Source organism: Tachysurus vachellii, chromosome 26 (genome assembly GCF_030014155.1).
Source record: "Tachysurus vachellii isolate PV-2020 chromosome 26, HZAU_Pvac_v1, whole genome shotgun sequence".
NCBI classification, from domain to species: domain Eukaryota; kingdom Metazoa; phylum Chordata; class Actinopteri; order Siluriformes; family Bagridae; genus Tachysurus; species Tachysurus vachellii.
Window position 1 is genome coordinate 282917 of NC_083485.1, and position 24584 is coordinate 307500.

The 24584-nt window shown below is 43.9% G+C and overlaps 1 protein-coding gene across 5 annotated transcripts in view; it reads right to left on the reverse strand.

Moving 5' to 3' along the window:
• Nucleotides 1–826: 826 nt before the first annotated feature.
• Nucleotides 827–24584, reverse strand: part of eda (ectodysplasin A) — a 40873-nt gene continuing 17115 nt past the window's right edge. For 2 of the 5 annotated variants that reach the window (XM_060863633.1, XM_060863632.1), the window contains 7 exons: nucleotides 11656–11710; nucleotides 3536–3577; nucleotides 3235–3411; nucleotides 3090–3124; nucleotides 2890–2941; nucleotides 2573–2703; nucleotides 827–2158 (listed from right to left, as the gene is read on the reverse strand). In XM_060863633.1, the coding sequence (XP_060719616.1) occupies nucleotides 1898–2158; nucleotides 2573–2703; nucleotides 2890–2941; nucleotides 3090–3124; nucleotides 3235–3411; nucleotides 3536–3577; nucleotides 11656–11710 (753 nt within the window). In that variant the 3' untranslated portion in view covers nucleotides 827–1897. The remainder of the gene's footprint in view (nucleotides 2159–2572; nucleotides 2704–2889; nucleotides 2942–3089; nucleotides 3125–3234; nucleotides 3412–3535; nucleotides 3578–11655; nucleotides 11711–24584) is intronic. The other 3 variants (XM_060863637.1, XM_060863635.1, XM_060863634.1) reach the window with 3 other exon arrangements.

The following is a 24584-nucleotide window of genomic DNA, read 5'->3' on the forward strand; positions in this document are numbered from 1 at the left end:
CAGACACTCACATTCAGACACTCACACACTCAGACAGACACACTCACTCAGACAGACACTCACACACTCACACACACTCAGACAGACAGACACTCACACACACTCAGACAGACACTCCCATTCAGGCACTCACACTCAGACAGACACTCACTCAGACAGACAGACACTCACACACTCAGACAGACACACTCACTCAGACAGACAGACACTCACACACACTCACTCAAACACTCGCACACACTCAGACAGACACTCACACTCAGACAGACTGACAGACAGACTCACTCGGGCACATTCACTCAGACACACATTCACTCGGACACTCACAGAGACACACACTCGGACACTCGCACTCACTCAGACAGACACACATTCTGACACACACCTACAGACAGGCTACTTACCTGTTTCAACCACCAGGGGGGGTCATTACACCACACAATTATCTCATGCAGCTTCCAACAGTTTCTCTGTACAAACTCTGAGTCATCAGACTTCATCAGTTTGTTTATCATTCATTCATCTTCTACCGCTTATCCGAACTACCTCGGGTCACGGGGAGCCTGTGCCTATCTCAGGCGTCATCGGGCATCAAGGCAGGATACACCCTGGACGGAGTGCCAACCCATCACAGGGCACACACACACACTCTCATTCACTCACGCAATCACACACTAGGGACAATTTTCCAGAGATGCCAATCAACCTACCATGCATGTCTTTGGACCGGGGGAGGAAACCGGAGTACCTGGGGGAAACCCCCTCATCAGTTTGTAATTTTGCTTATTTGTACATTTTGATTAAAGCTGTAACAAAAAAACACGAATGTGTGAGAAAAAAAATATTTAATACAAAACTTTACAGAAACAGAGCAAAAGGAGAAATGATGTATCTACATATTTACACCCACTGCATAGTATACACATGTACATGATAAACACACACACACACTCACTCACACTTACTCACTCATTCACACACACACTCACTCTCTCTCTCACAAACATACACACACTCACACACTCCTGAGTTACAACACACAAAAAATATCATAAAAAATTCACTGCACACAGCAACACAGTGCTCACACACACACACACACACACACACACACACACACACACACACGTCCAGTGCACTGGAGAAAGTTTTTCATTCATAAACATGGTAATATAATAACTCCAGAGACTGTAGAACAATCCCATCATTTTCTTCAAAAATACAATTATAAAAATACAAGTGTAATAAAATCATAAACTAAACATATTAATTGTGTAATATGGTGTAATTATATGTAACAGTTTGTTTGCGTTAGCCGATATTAAAAAAAAATTCTGTTTTTTGTGTGTGTGTGTGTGTTCAGAACATCCTGATTTCACCAAGTGACAGCCAATCCCAGATCAGTACCTACACTTCATCAGCCAGGCAGAACCCTGATCATGTGACATCACATCCAGCCAATCAGGTCTCAGCTCTGTGTAGATAACTAAGCTAGCTCAGGCTAACATTTAGTTAATTTTGTTCAGCTGCTGTCCTTTAGCCTGGCTAAGCTGTGTCTCATGGGCATGGACCAGTGGGTGGACTGCATGTTCAATAGGTGGAGCCTTCATAGTGATTGGTTAGGATGGGCTGGTGGGTGGAGTTAGAGCAGATGATTCTCAGTGGGGAGAATACGGTGTGAGCTGATTAGCCTAAAGATTTTTTCTATTCTGGAAAGAAGTGAGCTGATTAAATAATGTGTTTGTTGATAAATGGTTGGTGGAATCTGCAAGCTGATTGGCTCACATATTGTAATGGGAGGAGTCTATGAGCCAGTTCAGCGTAGTGGCCTTTTGGGGATGATAACAGAGCTGGCTCAGACATTTCCCCTGGGTGGTTGGTCTTTAATCTGATTAGCTCAGCTGTGTCCAGAGGGCGGGGCTTCACCAAGGCGGATGCTCCCGAGGAAGGTGGTGTGGTTGGTCATGGAAATGGAGGTGTCATCATACACCATGCGGATGGAGATCCTCTGTCTGGCACGGAGCCAACACACACCGGCTGTGTAGCACGTGTTAAACTTGCGCTGTCCGGTCTCAATGCTGCGTGTGCACCGGAGAAACGGATCTTTATCAATCAGCACCTCATAACTGGCAATGTCTGTGAAGTTCAGGAAGTACACCTACACACACACACACACACACACACACACACACACACACACGGCAAAAACACGTAGAAGGGGCCAGGAACAAATTAGAGCATACAGTATCACTACACTCCAGAATATTTATGATATAGTATGTGTAAGTCAAGAAATATTGGCACCCTTCATCAAAATGCTTGCATTAACACAAAATATATAATCATATTTTAAAAATAAATGAATTTCTTCTTCAGTTCAAGACTCTGACATGGTCATGGCTTCACAAAACTCTGTGCCACAGTAAGTTTCTTGTTGATCTACATCCAAATCTTCACAACAGACCCTGAATATTTATGCTCAGCTTCGGCAAAGGTGCCAATAATTTGTGTGTGTGTGTGTGTGTGTGTGTGTGTTTGTAAGAAATGGAGCTAGTCCAGAGACTGTACTCACTTCTACCTGACTATAGATGAAGTACGTCCCGTCCTGCAGCACCTCCAGCTCTCCGGAGCGCGAGTGCATCTTAAACACACGGTGGTGCATCGCGATGGTCTTCCAGTTCTTCAGGACACCTTCGGAGAGATCTCACACAGAGAGAAAGCCGTCACTCATCAACCATCCGACAGAAGAACGTACATACGTGTATGCATGTGGGCATATGTATTTTTTTTTTTTTTTTACAATTTTGTGTGTGTGTGTGTGTCTGTGTGTGTGTCTGTGGGTTATTCTGCCAGATGCTTGATGAGTGACCTTCATGTTTTAACTCTTACCTTCTTTCACCTGAATGGTTGTCTCTTGACCCTGTAGGTGTACCACAGCTGGCTGTAAGCACACACACACACACACACACACACACACACACACACACACACTTAAAACAAGTCAGCATGCACAATTCACACACACAAGTAACAGAATATCTGTGAGTGTAAATCTGTATTCACTCGTCTCTTTAAAAAGGCAAAGATACCTGTGTGTCTCTGAACCTGCTTCTCTCCCCTCCACCTACACACACGCACACACACACACACACACGCACACACACAGATGTGTATTAAAGCTTTTACATGATTTGACATTAAACATGTGTGTGTGTGTGTGTGTGTGTGTGTTACCTGGTGTTCCCTGAGCTCCAGGTGGTCCTTGAGGTCCCGGAGGTCCAGCGGGTCCTGGTGGCCCTGGTGGTCCCATTGCGTTGCTTCCAGGAATTCCTGGTATTCCCGGTATTCCCGGGGGTCCCTGAGGCCCAGGAGGTCCTGGAGGTCCTGGAGCACCAGGTGGACCTTTTTTACCTAAAGACATCCGTAAGTTATGAATCGCTGAATTAACGATCAGATGAGTTTATAATGAAGACATCATTATTCCCTGAATGGTACAGCAGAAGGGATGATATCAGGATAAATAATAATAACATACCTTTTTTTCTCTCTCCCTTCCTCTTTCCATTCCCATGTGATTCTGAAAGACAGACAGTGACGTCATGACCTCATCAGCATGTATAGTGTCTTCATGATAACTGAGCATGAGTGTTGGTGTGGAGAAACAGAGACAGAGGTTCAGGACTTTGGGCTTTAACCATTGTGACCCCTTTGCCCAGGTGTCCTGTGGGTGCAGTGAGGTGAAGCTGCTGATTGGCCAGCTACTGTAATGCCCACTATGACATCATCTGTCAGTTACAGTTAAATTCTGTAGCATGGGAATAAAGAGTGAGAAACAATTTGTGTCACCAGAATACAAGTCCCTGTGTGTGTGTGTGTGTGTGTGTGTGTGTGTGTGTGTTGCATTGCAGCACAGCACTCAGTTAGCACCCAGCATAAACATTTGGCCTTTTCTTTACATCAACACTAAAATTCTTTGACATTTGTTGTTAAAATGAACAAACTGTTTTGATTGGCCAGGCTGATGAGAATGAAGCTGAAGTGAGGACACACATACTGCATGCACGCACACACACACACACACACACACACACACACACACACACACACACACACACACACACACACACAGTGTTTGTGTGTACAGGGTCGATGAATTGGAAATGGTGTAAATATATGTCTGAAGGCATTATAATGATATTAACAATTATATAACACACATCCTGCACTCTGTGTGTGTGTGTGTGTGTGTGTGTGTGTGTGTGTGTGTGTGTGTGTGTGTGTGTGTTCGCACCGCTCTCTTCACATGTCAAACAACTGCGTCCGGCCCCTAAATCCTCTCTTGTTTATTTATTCTGTTCTGTGGTGTAGAGGGTCAGAAACCCCCATTACACACACACACGCACATGCACACACACTCACACACACACACACACACACACTCACACACAGATTTTGTTGCTAATCCTGAATGAGCAGTAACAGCCACTGTGTGTAACTGACATCATTCCACACAGATAATCCATACTAGCTCCACTTGGTGTAACCAGTGAACTGAATTTACTGTTACAGTGTTGGTGAAACTCACATGTTCAGCACACTGCACTAATTAACACCACATGCTAACCAAGAGAGACACAGTGAGAAGAAAACGACTAAACAGAAATATAACTAAACACCTGCTACTGTTCTCTCCATCTGTGTGTATACCTCAGTGTGTGTTCGTGTGTGTATACCTCTGTGTGTGTGTGTATACCTGTGTGTGTGTGTGTGTTTGTGTGTATGTATACATCTGCGTGTATACCTCTGTGTGTGTTTGTGTGTATACCTCAGTGTGTGTGTTTGTGTGTATACCTGTGTGTGTTTGTGTGTGTATACCTCTGTGTGTATACCTCTGTGTGTGTTTGTGTGTGTATACCTGTGTGTGTGTTTGTGTGTATGTATACCTCTGTGTGTATACCTCTGTGTGTGTTTGTGTGTATACCTCTGTGTGTGTGTATATCTCTCCGTGTGTGTTTGCATGTGTGTATATACCTCTGTGTGTGTTCGTGTGTGTATACCTTTGAGTGTATACCTCTGTGTGTGTGTATGTATACCTCTGTGTGTGTGTATGTATACCTCTGTGTGTGTATATATACCATTGTGTGTGTATGTATACCTCTGTGTGTGTATGTATACCTCTGTGTGTGTATGTATACCTCTGTGTGTGTATGTATACCTCTGTGTGTGTATGTATACCTCTGTGTGTGTGTATGTATACATCTGTGTGTGTATATACCACTGTGTGCGTGTGTATATACCACTGTGTGTGTGTATGTATACCTCTGTGTGTGTGTATGTATACCTCTGTGTGTGTGTATGTATACCTCTGTGTGTGTATGTATACCTCTGTGTGTGTATGTATACCTCTGTGTGTGTATGTATACCTCTGTGTGTGTGTATGTATACATCTGTGTGTGTATATACCACTGTGTGTGTATATATACCATTGTGTGTGTATGTATACCTCTGTGTGTGTATGTATACCTCTGTGTGTGTATGTATACCTCTGTGTGTGTATGTATACCTCTGTGTGTGTATGTATACCTCTGTGTGTGTGTATGTATACATCTGTGTGTGTATATACCACTGTGTGCGTGTGTATATACCACTGTGTGTGTGTATGTATACCTCTGTGTGTGTGTATGTATACCTCTGTGTGTGTGTATGTATACCTCTGTGTGTGTATGTATACCTCTGTGTGTGTATGTATACCTCTGTGTGTGTATGTATACCTCTGTGTGTGTGTATGTATACCTCTGTGTGTGTATGTATACCTCTGTGTGTGTATGTATACCTCTGTGTGTATGTATACCACTGTGTGTGTGTATGTATACATCTGTGTGTGTATATACCACTGTGTGCGTGTGTATATACCACTGTGTGTGTGTATGTATACCACTGTGTGTGTGTATGTATACCTCTGTGTGTGTGTATGTATACCTCTGTGTGTGTATGTATACCACTGTGTGTGTGTATGTATACATCTGTGTGTGTATATACCACTGTGTGCGTGTGTATATACCACTGTGTGTGTGTATGTATACCACTGTGTGTGTATGTATACCACTGTGTGTGTGTATGTATACCTCTGTGTGTGTATGTATACCTCTGTGTGTGTATGTATACCACTGTGTGTGTGTATGTATACCTCTGTGTGTGTATGTATACCTCTGTGTGTGTATGTATACCTTTGTGTGTGTGTATGTATACATCTGTGTGTGTATATACCACTGTGTGCGTGTGTATATACCTCTGTGTGTGTATGTATACCTCTGTGTGTGTGTATACACCACTGTGTGTGTATGTATACATCTGTGTGTGTATGTATACCTCTGTGTGTGTGTATATACCACTGTGTGTGTATGTATACCTCTGTGGGTGTATGTATACCTCTGTGTGTATGTATACCTCTGTGTGTATGTATACCTCTGTGTGTGTATGTATACCTCTGTGTGTGTGTGTATATACCACTGTGTGTGTATATACCACTGTGTGTGTATGTATACCTCTGTGTGTGTATGTATACCTCTGTGTGTATGTATACCTCTGTGTGTATGTATACCTCTGTGTGTGTGTATGTATACCTCTGTGTGTGTGTGTGTATACCACTGTGTGTGTATATACCACTGTGTGTGTATGTATACCTCTGTGTGTGTATGTATACCTCTGTGTGTGTGTATGTATACCTCTGTGTGTATGTATACCTCTGTGTGTGTATGTATACCTCTGTGTGTGTGTATGTATACCTCTGTGTGTATGTATACCTCTGTGTGTATGTATACCTCTGTGTGTGTGTATGTATACCTCTGTGTGTATGTATACCTCTGTGTGTGTGTGTGTGTATACCACTGTGTGTGTATATACCACTGTGTGTGTATATACCACTGTGTGTGTATGTATACCTCTGTGTGTGTATGTATACCTCTGTGTGTGTGTATGTATACCTCTGTGTGTATGTATACCTCTGTGTGTATGTATTCCTCTGTGTGTGTGTATGTATACCTCTGTGTGTGTATGTATACCTCTGTGTGTGTGTGTGTATACCACTGTGTGTGTATATACCACTGTGTGTGTGTATGTATACCTCTGTGTGTGTATGTATACCACTGTGTGTGTATATACCACTGTGTGTGTGTATGTATACCTCTGTGTGTGTATGTATACCTCTGTGTGTGTGTGTATATACCACTGTGTGTGTATACACCACTGTGTGTGTATGTATACCTCTGTGTGTATGTATACCTCTGTGTGTGTATGTATACCTCTGTGTGTGTATGTATACCTCTGTGTGTGTGTGTATACCTCTGTGTGTGTATGTATACCTCTGTGTGTGTATGTATACCTCTGTGTGTGTATGTATACCTCTGTGTGTGTATGTATACCTCTGTGTGTGTATGTATACCTCTGTGTGTGTGTGTATATACCACTGTGTGTGTATACACCACTGTGTGTGTATGTATACCTCTGTGTGTATGTATACCTCTGTGTGTGTATGTATACCTCTGTGTGTGTATGTATACCTCTGTGTGTGTGTGTATACCTCTGTGTGTGTGTGTATACCTCTGTGTGTGTATGTATACCTGTGTGTGTATGTATACCTCTGTGTGTGTATGTATACCTCTGTGTGTGTATGTATACCTCTGTGTGTGTATGTATACCTCTGTGTGTATGTATGTATACCTCTGTGTGTGTATGTATACCTCTGTGTGTGTGTATACACCACTGTGTGTGTATGTATACCTCTGTGTGTATGTATACCTCTGTGTGTATGTATACCTCTGTGTGTATGTATACCTCTGTGTGTGTGTATGTATACCTCTGTGTGTGTATGTATACCTCTGTGTGTATGTATACCTCTGTGTGTGTATGTATACCTCTGTGTGTGTATGTATACCTCTGTGTGTGTATGTATACCTCTGTGTGTGTATGTATACCTCTGTGTGTGTATGTATACCTCTGTGTGTGTGTGTGTATACCACTGTGTGTGTATGTATACCTCTGTGTGTATTCCACTTTCTGTGTCTGTAAATGTTTTTACACTGTAAATGTTCTGTGTCTATTCCCAGCTGTGTGTGTGAGTGTGTAAGAGAGAGAGAGAGAGAGAATCTGCAGGTGTTTATAGTTAAAGGGTGAGAAAATGCTAATAATACTATTTATCTGACAGATGTACTGACATTGATGTTCAGACTGTGATGTCATAGAGACAAACAATATAAACAAAGAAAGGTTTAATGACTGGAATATATTAGCATCAAAGAGGTATACACACACACACACACACACACACACACACACACACACACACACACACACACACACACACTGCTACATGAGGCCCATCACAATGTTTACACAGAATAAACATGTTCTTGTGATGTTAATTTGGTAGAATCATGTTTGGAAACAATAAATATTGTTGTTGTTTATAGCTGTGAAGAATTTTACACCACTAACACGTCATCACACACTAACACATCATCACACACTAACACGTCATCACACACTAACACGTCATCACACACTAACATGTCATCACACACTAACACATCAACACACACTAACACATCAACACACACTAACACTGTAACACACACTAACACATCATCACACACTAACACATCATCACACACTAACACATCAACACACACTAACACGTCATCACACACTAACACGTCAACACACACTAACATGTCATCACACACTAACACGTCATCACACACTAACACGTCATCACACACTAACACGTCATCACACACTAACACATCACCACACACTAACACATCATCACACACTAACACATCAACACACACTATATCATGATGTCAGTGGACATTACAAAAGCCAACCAATCAGCATCCAAACTTCACATTCCGTTAATTACAGTCCTATGACACACCCACTATAATCACACACTGACTTTTCTTTTAGTTTATCTATTTGCTTTCTCCTTTCTTTCATCCTTATTCATCCATCTGTATTTTTTTCTTTACACATTTTTTATTATAAATTTCTTTTTTAGTTTGATTTTTACCTGTAATCTTTCTCCTTTGTTTGTGTTCAGCTCATTTACAGATGCATTGTTTCAGACAGGAAGTGCCGGTTATGTGTAATGCACATTATGGTGAAGAGATTGTGAGGTATTCTGTGTGTGTGTGTGTGTGTGTGTCAGTGTTAGTGCCAGCAGTACATCTCTGCAGCTTGCTTTTATCTGGTGTTCAGTTCACACACAATTACAGATTCATTACACTGTTTGTCACTTTCTTATATTACTGTGCTACACGATACACTCTTACATACATCACCATGCTAGCACAGCCACCACACAATGCTAATCAAGTGTATTTGTGTGTGTGTGGGGTAATAGTGGCACGTACAGAACAGATGTATTTAACACACACACACACACACACACACACACACACACACACACACACACACACAAGTGCTGATGGTAAGCTAGGTGTCAAATGAGTGTGAGGTTCAGGATTTCACTCAGTTTTAACACGACCTCACTTCTGTGTACTACATGCCGGAGATATATGCATTTCACAGTACTGACAGGTCCCATATCCATTTCTGTCCAATTCCTATCAGTTCCCATATCTGTCTTGTCCTGGTTCCCATCACTGCTCCCAACCGTTTCCCCTCCATAAATGCTCAATCACCAGGTCCATCCCCTCTCACTGCCTGTATCCTGACCCCACCTGGTCCCCATCTCACCCAATCCCAACTCTGTATCCTGACCCCACTCGGTGCCCATCTCACCCTCTGTATCCAGACCCTACTCGGCCCCCATCTCACCAAGTCCCCCTCTGTATCCTGACCCCACCTGGTCCCCATCTCACCCAATCCCCCTCTGTATCCTGACCCCACTCGGTGCCCATCTCACCCAATCCCAACTCTGTATCCTGACCCCACTCTGTGCCCATCTCACCCAATCCCCCTCTGTATCCTGACCCCACTCGGCCCCCATCTCACCAATTCCCCCATTGTATCCTGACCCCACTCACTGCCCATCTCACCCAATCCCAACTCTGTATCCTGACCCCACTCTGTGCCCATCTCACCCAATCCCCCTCTGTATCCTGACCCCACTCGGCCCCCATCTCACCAAGTCCCCCTCTGTATCCTGACCCCACTCGGCCCCCATCTCACCAAGTCCCCCTCTGTATCCTGACCCCACTCGGTCCCCATCTCTCCAAGTCCCCCTCTGTATCCTGACCCCACTCTGTGCCCATCTCACCCAATTCCCCCTCTGTATCCTGACCCCACTTGGTGCCCATCTCACCCAATTCCCCCTCTGTATCCTGTTCCCACTCGGTGCCCATCTCACCCAATTCCCCCTCTGTATCCTGACCCCACTCGGTCCCCCTCTCACCAATTCCCCTCTGTATCCTGACCTCACTCGGTCCCCATCTCACCCAATCCCAACCCTGTATCCTGACTCCACTCGGTCCCCATCTCACCCAGTACCCCTCTGTATCCTGACCCCACTCGGTCCCCATCTCACCCAATCCCAACTCTGTATCCTGACCCCACTCAGTCCCCATCTCACCCAATTCCCCCTCTGTATCCTGACCCCATTTGGTCACCATCTCTAACAGTCCCCCAATGTATCCTGACCACACTCTGCCCCCATCTCACCAATTCCCTCTCTGTATCCTGACCCCACTCGGTCCCCATCTCACCCAATCCCAACTGTGTATCCTGACCCCACTCGGTACCCATCTCACCCAATCCCCCTCTGTATCCTGACCCCTCTCGGCCCCCATCTCTCACAGTCCCCCTCTGTATCCTGACCCCACTCAGTCCCCATCTCACCCAATCCCCCTCTGTATCCTGACCCCACTCGGTCCCCATCTCACCCAATCCCAACTCTGTCTCCTGACCCCACTCTGTCCCCATCTCTCACAGTCCCCCTCTGTATCTTGACCCCACTCGGTCCCCGTCTCACCCAATCCCCCTCTGTATCCTGACCCCACTCGGTCCCCATCTCACCAATTCCCCCTCTGTATCCTGACCCCACTCGGCCCCCATCTCACCAAGTCCCCCTCTGTCTTCTCTCCACCTCCATCAGATCCAGTCTGAATCTCTGACAGTAAACACTGAGAGAAACAGCAGACTTTTTATTTTAACCTGAATTCTTACTTCAGTGAGTCATGCAGAAGCCGTGTAAAGACAGAATTGAAAACATTTCTGTGGTGACACAGGAGCGATGATCAGCTTAGCTCTCCACAGAAATGTTTTCAATTTTGTACTTTTGCACTGTGGAACACACACTAATGAGGTCAGGTTTCTTCCTGTGTGTGTGTGTTGTTTTGTTGTTTGTGTTGGCAAGTCGCACACCCAGGTGTGATGGTGAAATTGAAGATCTTGCTATCTCCCAATCATCACACACTGGCCAAACCCAAGCTCTGCCTATCAGATGCCACAGTTCAGCAGGCGAGCAGCCAATCACAGCTCAGGAATGCAGAGACAGTAACATAAGCTCCATGTGTGTGTGTTTGTGTGTGGTGTTGTTTTCAGAAGATGGATTGCACTCATTTGTATTTATCAGATAAGCTACCAGATACACACACACACACTCTCCCTTTCTCACTCACTCACACACAGTACCTGAGCGTTTGGAGCGAAGGATGATTCTCTCCTCCGTCGGTCTCTCCACTTTAAGCTTGAGGTATAGAGAGATAATAGGTTAGAGAGCACTATACAGGATTGTGTGTGTGTGTGAGAGAGAGAGACAGAGAGAGAGACAGTGAATCAGATGTGTAACTTACACAGTCAGACACACTATACAGTAAATTGTAGACCTATGCTTATGCTAATCTGAAAATGTGTGTGTGCTAAGTTCAGCCACTGAATGGACATGGTGATGGACTGAATGAAAAATAAACTTCCTCATTACCTCATTACAACACACACACACACACACACACACACACACACACACACACACACAGACACACACTTACAAAGGGGTTGATGGCATGAATGTTGTGTGCATTTCTGAACTCATGTCCCATTAATGAAGGTCATTAGGAATGTGACTCTTAGAGGTCAGAGGTCAGAAGCTTGTGTTTAACAGTCATTCCATCAGTTCCAGCAGTCACAGTGACCATGTGCTGACCTGTGAGCTTGGTTTATGTAGTGAAAGAGGGGACGGGCTACAAGGCACTGACGCTGGACAGACAAAAAATACACGATAGCTGATGACACTCCAGTGGACGAGACATCTTACAAACATATTTTAGCATATGTGTGATTTAGCATTAAACATTTTAAAATTCAGTGTATTCTGTATAAATCTAGCGCCGTTGTGTAATGTGCATTTGGTGGCATTTACCGGACTGGGAAATAGCTTCTATTTCCTGTTAGAAAAAACTGTGTGGATTCTACCCTTCTAAACTTCACACACTAGCTGCTAGAGAACAGAGTGCAAAGTGTAAGTGTGTAGGATGTCATTTGAGACGCAGCTTGTGTGTCATTGTTTGTAACACATAATCACACGTTTCCTCAAACAATCCTGTGATTAAGTATTTACTGTGAAAGAAAGTTGTATTAGCTTATCAGCAAAAAGCTAGCTAATTACACTATTTTTGTTTCAATATACTATTTACTAAATGTTAATTGCTAGCTTGAGAGTTAGCTATTTTCTAAAATAAAATAACGAACTATACATGTTAGCATTTGACATGGCCATTAATCCTAACTACAGTTCAAAGGTCAAAGGTGTGGCTTTATTTTTTAAGCGATTGAAACACTTTAAGAAAACATGCAGACGTTTGACATTTGTTCCTGACACACAAACACACGGGTCACACCACCACACTGTCAGACTCCCAGTGATAAACACAGAATGTTCCAGAACACTGGTGTAAATAATGTCAGCAGTGATTAGTGTGTTAGCGACATTTTAACAAATCGGGACCAACCACAAGGCAGCAAGCTGACCACATGCTCACATCTTATTGGTCCAGAAAAGCCGTGTTCCACCAGATACTACAGACACACCGGTCGTAAAAACAAACACACACACACACACACACACACACACACACACACACACAAGCACGCCATTCGCCTCATTTCCAGTAACAGTAGGGTGTTTTTCAGCATCTGCATTTCCTTGTTGCTTAGCAACAACATTGTTAAGGCTTGAACATGGGGTGTATCATGTTTTCGGTCTCCCACATGGAAAACATGGCTTCACCGTCGCTGTTTGAAAGGCTTCGCCATGTTTGTATCTAAACTGAGACGTGAGCGAGTGATTATGAGTAAACAAATGTCACGCTAACACACAGCGTTCAGTGATGAAGCTAAAGCAGACAAGTAGCTGACCAATGGGAACAGACGAGCAACTGACCAATGAGAGCAGACGAGCAGCTGACCAATGAGAGCAGACGAGCAGCTGACCAATGAGAGCAGACGAGCAGCTGACCAATGAGAACAGACAAGCAGCTGACCAATGAGAGCAGACGAGCAGCTGACCAATGAGAGCAGACGAGCAGCTGACCAATGAGAGCAGACGAGCAGCTGACCAATGAGAGCAGACGAGCAGCTGACCAATGAGAGCAGATGAGCAGCTGCAGGTGATATTGGAGACTTATACAGTAAAAGTTGATGAAGTTCCAGCTATTGGCATGTCGTGAGAATCGTAGCTCAACTCCACAACACCGTGACTTGAGAGTGTGTTTGACATCAGTTTCAGCATGTTCTCACCTCATCTCTCTCTCTCACACACACACACACACACACACTCAGACAGCTGGGTCTGCGGTCTCATCATCCACACACATTGAGCACATGTGGTGTTCTATCCTGGACCAGACACACACACACACACTCACACACACACTACTGATTCTGATACTGATGAACTCTGATTAACCTCCTATCTGATTCTGCACTGTGATAACTGACGTCTCGGCTGTTTCTGACAAGAAGTATGTCCAGAACAAGCCTAGTTTCAACAATTATGGTTAATAATAATGATTAGTTCCCTTGTTCCGTGTTCCCCCTGTTCTGGTGATTTACGGTTGTCCAGGATTTGTTTTTTACTTTCTAACTGTTACTAGTGTTCCGTGTTTTCCAGTCATCCCAGTCTACAGCTGATTACAGGACTCCTTATGTTTCCCATTCCCTGATTTCTCATCTCCTCAGTGTTCCCTCACTTTTATCATTTGTTTCTGATATGTTCATTTCCCATGATCCAACTGTCACCTCAGTTCTTATGGGTTCTCATGTGTTCTCCAGGTTACCCCTCATTAAGGCTCTCCAGTCTTTCCCTCTTTTCTGATGATCATTTCAGGATTCATCTCTGTTCACTGTTTCTATCACTCCCTCATTTTCATTCTCTCCTGTCTTCCCTCATTTCCCTTATCATCCATCTCAGCACTGCACATGTTCTAACAATAAATAATAAAACCCCTGCCTGTTATCACAGAGTGTACAAACATTACAATTCATCAGTTTTATCTCCAGAACCATCTGCCAATCACTGAAATGACATGTTTGTGATCTTCAGTGCGGTGAATAAAAACAGAGGTGACTTGATGATGTGGTAGCCTAGTGGTTAAGGTGTTGGGTTACCAATCGGAAGGTTGCGAGTTTGATTCCTACGTCCACCAAGCTGCCACTGCTGGGCCCCTGAGCAAGGCCCTTAACCCTCAATTGCTCAGTTGTATAAAACTGAGATAAAATGTAAGTTGCAGTGTGTTAGACGATCGGCAGTGTGTTAGACGATCGGCAGTGTGTTAGACGATCGGCAGTGTGTTAGACGATCATCAGTGTGTTAGACGATCATCAGTGTGTTAGACGATCAGAAGTGTGTTAGACGATCATCAGTGTGTTAGACGATCAGCAGTGTGTTAGACGATCAGAAGTGTGTTAGACGATCAGAAGTGTGTTAGACGATCAGCCGTGTGTTAGACGATCAACCGTGTGTTAGACAATCAACCGTGTGTTAGACGATCAGCAGTGTGTTAGACGATCAGCAGTGTGTTAGACGATCAGCAGTGTGTTAGACGTTCTGCAGTGTGTTAGACGATCGGCAGTGTGTTAGACGATCGGCAGTGTGTTAGACGATCGGCAGTGTGTTAGACGATCGGCAGTGTGTTAGACGATCGGCAGTGTGTTAGACGATCAGCAGTGTGTTAGACGATCGGCAGTGTGTTAGACGATCGGCAGTGTGTTAGACGATCATCAGTGTGTTAGACGATCGGCAGTGTGTTAGACGATCGGCAGTGTGTTAGACGATCGGCAGTGTGTTAGACGATCGGCAGTGTGTTAGACGATCGGCAGTGTGTTAGACGATCAGCAGTGTGTTAGACGATCATCAGTGTGTTAGACGATCGGCAGTGTGTTAGACGATCGGCAGTGTGTTAGACGATCGGCAGTGTGTTAGACGATCGGCAGTGTGTTAGACGATCGGCAGTGTGTTAGACGATCGGCAGTGTGTTAGACGATCGGCAGTGTGTTAGACGATCAGCAGTGTGTTAGACGATCAGCCGTGTGTTAGACGATCGGCAGTGTGTTAGACGATCAGAAGTGTGTTAGACGATCAGAAGTGTGTTAGACGATCAGCAGTGTGTTAGACGATCAGCAGTGTGTTAGACGATCAGCAGTGTGTTAGACGATCAGCAGTGTGTTAGACGATCGGCAGTGTGTTAGACGATCGGCAGTGTGTTAGACGATCAGCAGTGTGTTAGACGATCAGCAGTGTGTTAGACGATCAGCAGTGTGTTAGACGATCAGAAGTGTGTTAGACGATCAGCAGTGTGTTAGACGATCAGCAGTGTGTTAGACGATCAGCAGTGTGTTGTCCATTGTTCATCTTACTCTGCATGGAGACTCACACAATTCTGCAATGTGTTCTTTAGGTTTTGAGACTTTTGTACTTCTGTGTGTGTGTGTGTGTGCGTGTGTGTGTGTGTGTGCGTGTGTGTGTACACGCGTGCGTGCATGAGATGCAAACCGAGACGACTTCAAAAAGAAACTCTTGGCATGTTTAGCAAACGGTTTTTAGACAGAATGTACCGCTCAGGACTGGGCTACTCCCTCCTACTCACTCCGTCTTTCTCTCCATCTACGGCATTCTTTCTTTCTGTCTTTCTGTCTGTCTCTCTCTCTATTACTCCATCTATTTGTCTCAATTAAATGTTTCATGTCTCTCCCTGGAGTCTGTCTCTCTTTCTTCATTCACATCTTTATCTGTTTCTTCCTGCTCTGCCTCACTTGGACTATTCCTCTCATATTTTCATAGTGAGTCACCAGGTCTCCAAACCCACCCACACACAGACACACACACAAATGTACACACACACAGGTACACACACACTCACGTACACACAAACACAAGAACACACATACAATCACACACACATACACAAATGTATACACACACAGACTTGCACACACAGTACATGCATATACACACGTGCAAATACACACGTGCTCACACACACACATGCACACACAGGTCTTAAAAGGATTTAGGATTTGTGTAACTTTTCCAGCACACTGATCTATAGTGAGCCCTAAAATTATGTACATCATCACAGAAGCAAATCTGGTCTTGAGTTGGAACAAAGATCTCTCACACCCCATGAAGTGGAACTAACTAACTGCTCCATCACTGGACTCACCATCAGCTTGTCAACTGATTTTAATTAAACCTTTGGTTCGGGTCTCAGGATTCTTCACTGAACACATTCCAGACTTTCTCGGACACAGCGAGATGCATTCATGGAATTTTTCCCTCATAAATTCCCAGTGACAGGAAGATATCCTCTAACACACCCGGTCGTCCTGGAGGAATGCTGGGTAATTAGCTGATTGAGGGATCAGGTGTATTAAAGTCTGTAAACCAGTAAAGTTTTAAGAGCTGGGTTACTCACGAGCAGGACTGGGAACTATTATGGCAGGAGGACAGTGGAGGCTCTGTCAAGACGAAGCGTTATAAATTGATAAAATAAACAAAAAAAAAAAATTATAAATCACTATAAACACTGAGAGTGGGATTATAAATCATTATAAACACAGAGTGGGATTATAAATCATTATAAACACTGAGAGTGGGATTATAAATCATTATAAACACAGAGTGGGATTATAAATCATTATAAACACTGAGAGTGGGATTATAAATCATTATAAACACAGAGTGGGATTATAAATCATTATAAACACTGAGAGTGGGATTATAAATCATTATAAACACACAGAGTGGGATTATAAATCATTATAAACACTGATAGTGGGATTATAAATCATTATAAACACAGAGTGGGATTATAAATAATTATAAACCCAGAGTGGGATTATAAATCATTATAAACACTGATAGTGGGATTATAAATCATTATAAACACAGAGTGGGATTATAAATCATTATAAACACAGAGTGGGATTATAAATCATTATAAACACAGAGTGGGATTATAAATCATTATAAACACTGAGAGTGGGATTATAAATCATTATAAACATAGAGTGGGATTATAAATCATTATAAACACACAGAGTGGGATTATAAATGTAATTATTAAGCATTAATACTAATGCTTTAAAACAAACACACACACACAAACACACACACACACACACAAAAGCACACACACATACACACACAAGCACACACACCTTTTGGCTGATTTGGTTCCCAGTAATCTCACACCATAGTTGCATTCCTAAATCTGGCTTTAAAGAATAAACCTGAAACACACACACCATCTGGGTCTTTCATGAAGAGAGTGTGTCACACACACACACACACACACACACACACTCCTGGAAGGTGTTCAAGGATAGCTAAGGGATCTTTTTCTCCTGATGTTTTTAATGGCTTCATTACACTCCTCCCTCTGATTCTGTCGTTCTTTTGAAGGCGCAGATTCCGAACAAACGAGGGCGAAAGGACAAAACCTGCTGTAAAGTTTTTACAACACACACACACACACACACACACACACACACACAGATGAGTGCCTAACAATCACAGACAGAATTCAATGACCTCATTAAAAATGTCAGAGAGAAACAAAGAAAAAACGGATATAAAGAAAGAGGAATGAGAGAAATAAGGAAAGGTGAGAGAATGAAAAAGAGAGAGAGAAGCTGATGAACAGAGAGAAGTTGATCAGTCCGTGTGAGAGGAGACCGCGTGAGAATGTGTCTCACACCTGACTGTAATTTGGCACCTTTTCTCCTCCACCTGCTCCTTCATTCTTTTCTCTCCTCTCTGTTTTTCGTTTGTTTTCCCTCACTCTCTCACTTGGTTGCCCGGTGCTGAGAGCTGCAGTACGACGCCAATTTGTGACAAACCGCAAAACCCACATCAAATACAACGAGAGAGAGTGAGTTTACACATCTGTTTAACAGCCTGAATAACACACACTCAAACACATCCATCCATCCATCACAGAGAGAGGGAGAGAGAGAAAGGGGGAGGGGGGAATCATGTAAAACCCTGAGAACATTCTCTAATCAAAACCATTCAACCATAACAACCTCCACACACACACACACACACACACCATCACTCATTTTCTTTTAATATCAGCCTTAGAACACAAGCCAACACAAACACACACAAATGAGTCTACACACACACACACACACACACACACACACACACACATTCTTTCTGTATCATAAGGCATCACAAACACTTTCTTTAAAATATACATATATTTATTATTATTGTTTTTATGCTGTGCCATGTGTCGCCCATATGGAAAATACTGGACCTGACAGGCTCAGAGGCCACGCCCTATTAGGGTAAAGGGGGCGGGGTCTGGCTTTAAAGTGAGGCAGCAACAGACATAAGTATAGAAGAGGATCTGAGGCTCCATGATGCTAAAAGTCATAATGAGTGTTATGTGGACACTTCTTTACTTTTAAAGGGTTGCAAGGAATCTTCTCTGTTAGAAAAGCACACCGTTCTACATAGAAGACCCATAAGCTCCTCCTCTTGCCATCGTGAAGCCCATAAGCTCCTCCTCCTGCTTCTCCGAATCATCTCCCCATGGTTCAACATTAGGTCCTGTCTTGTTCTCCCTTTGTATCGAATCTAAATCTAGTAGATCAGACTGTCTTTCTGATGTCTCTCTGGATGGAGTCACACTTTGAGTTCTGACATGAGAGAGCTGATAAAAACTCTCCTTTGATACACTTCTCCATCATCATCATCATCATCATCACCATCATCATCATCACTCACAACTCGTCTCATTACACAAACTAACAGATCCTGCTGCAATTTCCTTCTTGCTGGTGCCACCTGGTTCACAACCTCCAGAGGTTCTCCAGAATGTTTCTCTCCTGCTGAGGTCACTGCACTAATGACTTTCTGTTGCAGCAGGAAACTAATTCAGAACTCTCCTCATTTTCACATTCCAGCTATCAAAGTGCTGCACCTCATCATCTCCATCAGCTCCTCCCCCCAGTTCATCACTGATCAGTGACTGGAACACCTCCTGAGGCCACGGGGCTGCCAGGGGTCCCGAGTCTAACCCAGGAACATGGAGTGTGAGACTCTGGAGACTTTTATATGAGAAGTGAACTTGTTTGTTCTCCTGTTAGACACCAGCACACACGTGTGTGTACACAGACATACACTGGAGATCATTCTGAAGCTCGGTGTCAGAAACATGTACACACAGGAAGTGAGAATGTGTGAAGTCTGTGAGCAGAGACTCAGACACTGAGAACAGTGCTGCTGTAAGACGACATCTGATTTACTGACACTGCAAAGTAAAAACTGAGGGTCACAACATACTTCTGCAGTGGAGTGTGTACGAGTGTGACGGACTCCAGAGTGTGTATCTCAGATTAGAGGGAACACAAGCACACACAAACGTGCACGCATTCACACACACGTACGCGTACGCACACACACACACACAGTCAATAAAGTCCCTTAGATTACATTGTGTTTATCAGCTTCATCACACAAATGGTAAGGTAAAAACTTCCTCTCAGTGCAGACAGGTCATCATATGTGTGTGTTATTATGTGTGTGTGTGTGTGTGTGTTCTGGAACAGAGATGCCACACACCACAAACTTCACAAGAACTAACTGATGGGAATACAGACAGGATTGCTCACAGGTCTTACACACACACACACACACACACACAGTTTTGTCGCAGCACATGGACTCAATTAAAGTTCTACTCAATAAGATTCTCAGAGGACCATCACAAATACTTCATAAACTCACTTGAGTTATCTTAGGGAAAGAAGATATCTCACTCTAACACACACCCACACACACACACACACACACACACAGTTCACCCATCCTTTTGTTTGTCTTGCCAAATGCAACACATATAAACACAAAAGGACTCAAATAACCATGAAGAATGACTTGTTCTCAAAAGACACACTTTCACAAACACTATCTCTACAAACACACAACCACAACCACACACACACTCTTTCTGCTGAATGTCCCTCCCCGATGAAACTAGAAAGAAAGTTCTGGAAGCTGAGAGTGACAAATGATTCACAAACCTGTGTTTATTCTGTAAGGCTCTTCAGCACATCACGAGCACCAGTGAACCTTCTGAGCTCTAAAACCATTCACACACTCAGAACAAACACTGCATGCTAACATGCTAACACCTGTAACTCTGTAGTGTTTCACTGTAGGGGGTCGGCATGGCAACCACTGGGAGTCATGAGAAAAAATAAACAAAATATTGCAGTGAATTTGGTGATTCAGTACACAGAACAAAAATGACCTGCTAATGTTAGATGATGCTAAGGTTAGCTAGCTGGTGTGTTCCTTGGGTTTATGCTACATTTCTGTTAGCATCAGCTGATGTATTTTACACTTAATAAAATTTCACAACTGCAGTGGTGTGTTGTCATGTTCCTGTTGTGGATAATCTGAACTCCAGAGCATTAACATTAGCTGTGCAGCAGGAAGTCCATGTGTCCTCTGACCCTGCTGTGACCTTTTAGCACCAAGCTGAAGCATGCTGTTGGACACGTGGACAAATGGAATAGTATGTTATAATGAATTAAAGGAAATGAATTTAGCAGTTTTTTGTATCTGTGTAAGTGTGTATCTGTGTGTGTTTGTGTGTGTATCTGTGTGTCTATCAGTGTGAGTGTGTCTATCGGTGTGTGTGTATCTGTGTGTGTCTGTGTGTGTGTGTGTGTAACTGTGTGTAAGTGTGTATCTGTGTGTGTGTGTGTGTATCTGTGTGTGTGTATCTGTGTGTCTATAAGTGTGAGTGTGTGTATCTGTGTGTGTTTGTGTGTGTATCTGTGTGTAAGTGTGTATCTGTGTGTGTGTGTGTAACTGTGTGTCTATCGGTATGTGTGTATCGGTGTGTGTGTATCTGTGTGTGTGTCTATGTGTGAGTGTGTATCTGTGTGTGAGTGTGTCTATCTGTGTGTGTGTGTATCTGTGTGAGTGTGTCTATCTGTGTGTATCTGCGTGTGTATCTGTGTGTGTATCTGTGTGTGTGTGTATATATCTGTGTGTGTACCTGTGTGTGTATCTGTGTGTGTATCGGTGTGAGTGTGTCTATCTGTGTCTATCTGTGTGTATCTGTGTGTATGTGTATCTGTGTGTGAGTGTGTCTATCTGTGTGTGTGTGTATCTGTGTGAGTGTGTCTATCTGTGTGTATCTGTGTGTGTATCTGTGTGTGTATCTGTGTGTGTGTGTATCTGTGTGTGTATCTGTGTGTGTATCGGTGTGAGTGTGTCTATCTGTGTGTATCTGTGTGTATGTGTATCTGTGTGTGAGTGTGTCTATCTGTGTGTCTATCTGTATGTGTATCTGTGTGTGTGTATCTGTGTGTGTGTGTATCTGTGTGTGAGTGTGTCTATCTGTGTGTCTATCTGTATGTGTATCTGTGTGTGTGTATCTGTGTGTGTGTGTATCTGTGTGTGAGTGTGTCTATCTGTGTGTCTATCTGTGTGTGTATCTGTGTATGTGTATCTGTATGTGTATCTGTGTGTGTGTATCTGTGTGTGTATCGGTGTGAGTGTGTCTATCTGTGTGTATCTGTGTGTATGTGTATCTGTGTGTGAGTGTGTCTATCTGTGTGTCTATCTGTATGTGTATCTGTGTGTGTGTATCTGTGTGTGTGTGTATCTGTGTGTGAGTGTGTCTATCTGTGTGTCTATCTGTATGTGTATCTGTGTGTGTGTATCTGTGTGTGTGTGTATCTGTGTGTGAGTGTGTCTATCTGTGTGTCTATCTGTATGTGTATCTGTGTATGTGTATCTGTGTATGTGTATCTGTGTGTGTATCTGTGTGTGTGTATCTGTATGTGTATCTGTGTATGTGTATCTGTGTGTGTATCTGTGTGTGTGTATCTGTATGTGTATCTGTGTGTGTATCTGTGTGTGTATGTGTTTAACGTGTTCATTCCTCCATCATTTCTGACTTCAATCCCAAACTTCTTTCTACATCATGTCCCCAAACATGCACTTTCTCCCGCTCGTGCACACACACACACACACACACACACACACACACACATCTGTGTGTTGGCTCGAGCTTTAAACAGATGCAGCTGTTAACAACTGTGCTATTAAATGCAGGCAAATTCTCTCTCTCTCTCTCTCTCTCTCTCTCTCTCTCTCTCTCTCTCTCTCTCCACCTGTTTGATGTGTATGATCCCTCATTAGTGATCACTCAGTAGTACACTCGCGGCTCAGAGGCCATATGGAGCACACTCAGTAAAAGCACGTCACTCACATCAGTTCGGTTTCCTTCCCAAACTCTAGGCTGAATTTTCCTGACAGAAGAAGAGAAACTTAAAAGGCACATCATCAATACCTGTTGGCATGTAGGCTGCCTAGCTGGTGAAGGAGCTAGTGTCAGGAACTCTACTGTTTACTCTGCAGACACACAGTCTCACACTCACACACTGTCTCACACACACACACACTGTCTCACACTCACACACTGTCTCACACACACACACTGTCTCACACACACACAGTCTCACACTCACACACACTGTCTCACACTCACACACTGTCTCACACACACACTGTCTCACACACACACTGTCTCACACACACACACTGTCTCACACACACACAGTCTCACACTCACACACTGTCTCACACACACACTGTCTCACACACACACTGTCTCACACACACACACTGTCTCACACACACACAGTCTCACACTCACACACTGTCTCACACACACACAGTCTCACACTCACACACTGTCTCACACTCACACACTGTCTCACACACACACACAGTCTCACACTCACACACACTGTCTCACACTCACACACTGTCTCACACACACACACACAGTCTCACACTCACACACAGTCTCACACTCACACACTGTCTCACACACACACACTGTCTCACACACACACAGTCTCACACTCACACACTGTCTCACACACACACAGTCTCACACTCACACACTGTCTCACACTCACACACTGTCTCACACACACACACAGTCTCACACTCACACACACAGTCTCACACTCACACACACTGTCTCACACTCACACACTGTCTCACACACACACACACAGTCTCACACTCACACACAGTCTCACACACACACACTGTCTCACACACACACAGTCTCACACTCACACACTGTCTCACACACACACAGTCTCACACTCACACACTGTCTCACACACACACACTGTCTCACACACACACTGTCTCACACACACACACAGTCTCACACTCACACACACAGTCTCACACTCACAGTCTCACACTCACACACAGTCTCACACTCACACACTGTCTCACACTCACACACTGTCTCACACACACACACTGTCTCACACTCACACACTGTCTCACACACACACAGTCTCACACTCACACACAGTCTCACACTCACACACTGTCTCTCACACACACACTGTCTCTCACACACACACTGTCTCACACACACACAGTCTCACACTCACACACAGTCTCACACACACACAGTCTCACACTCACACACAGTCTCACACTCACACTGTCTCACACTCACACACAGTCTCACACACACACAGTCTCACACTCACACACTGTCTCACACACACACAGTCTCACACTCACACACACAGTCTCACACTCACACACACAGTCTCACACTCACACACAGTCTCACACACACACACACAGTCTCACACACACACAGTCTCACACACACACACAGTCTCACACTCACACACTGTCTCACACACACACAGTCTCACACTCACACACACAGTCTCACACACACACACAGTCTCACACTCACACACACAGTCTCACACTCACACACACAGTCTCACACACACACACTGTCTCACACACACACAGTCTCACACTCACACACAGTCTCACACTCACACACACAGTCTCACACTCACAGTCTCACACTCACACACAGTCTCACACTCACACACTGTCTCACACTCACACACTGTCTCACACACACACACTGTCTCACACTCACACACTGTCTCACACACACACAGTCTCACACTCACACACAGTCTCACACTCACACACTGTCTCTCACACACACACTGTCTCACACACACAC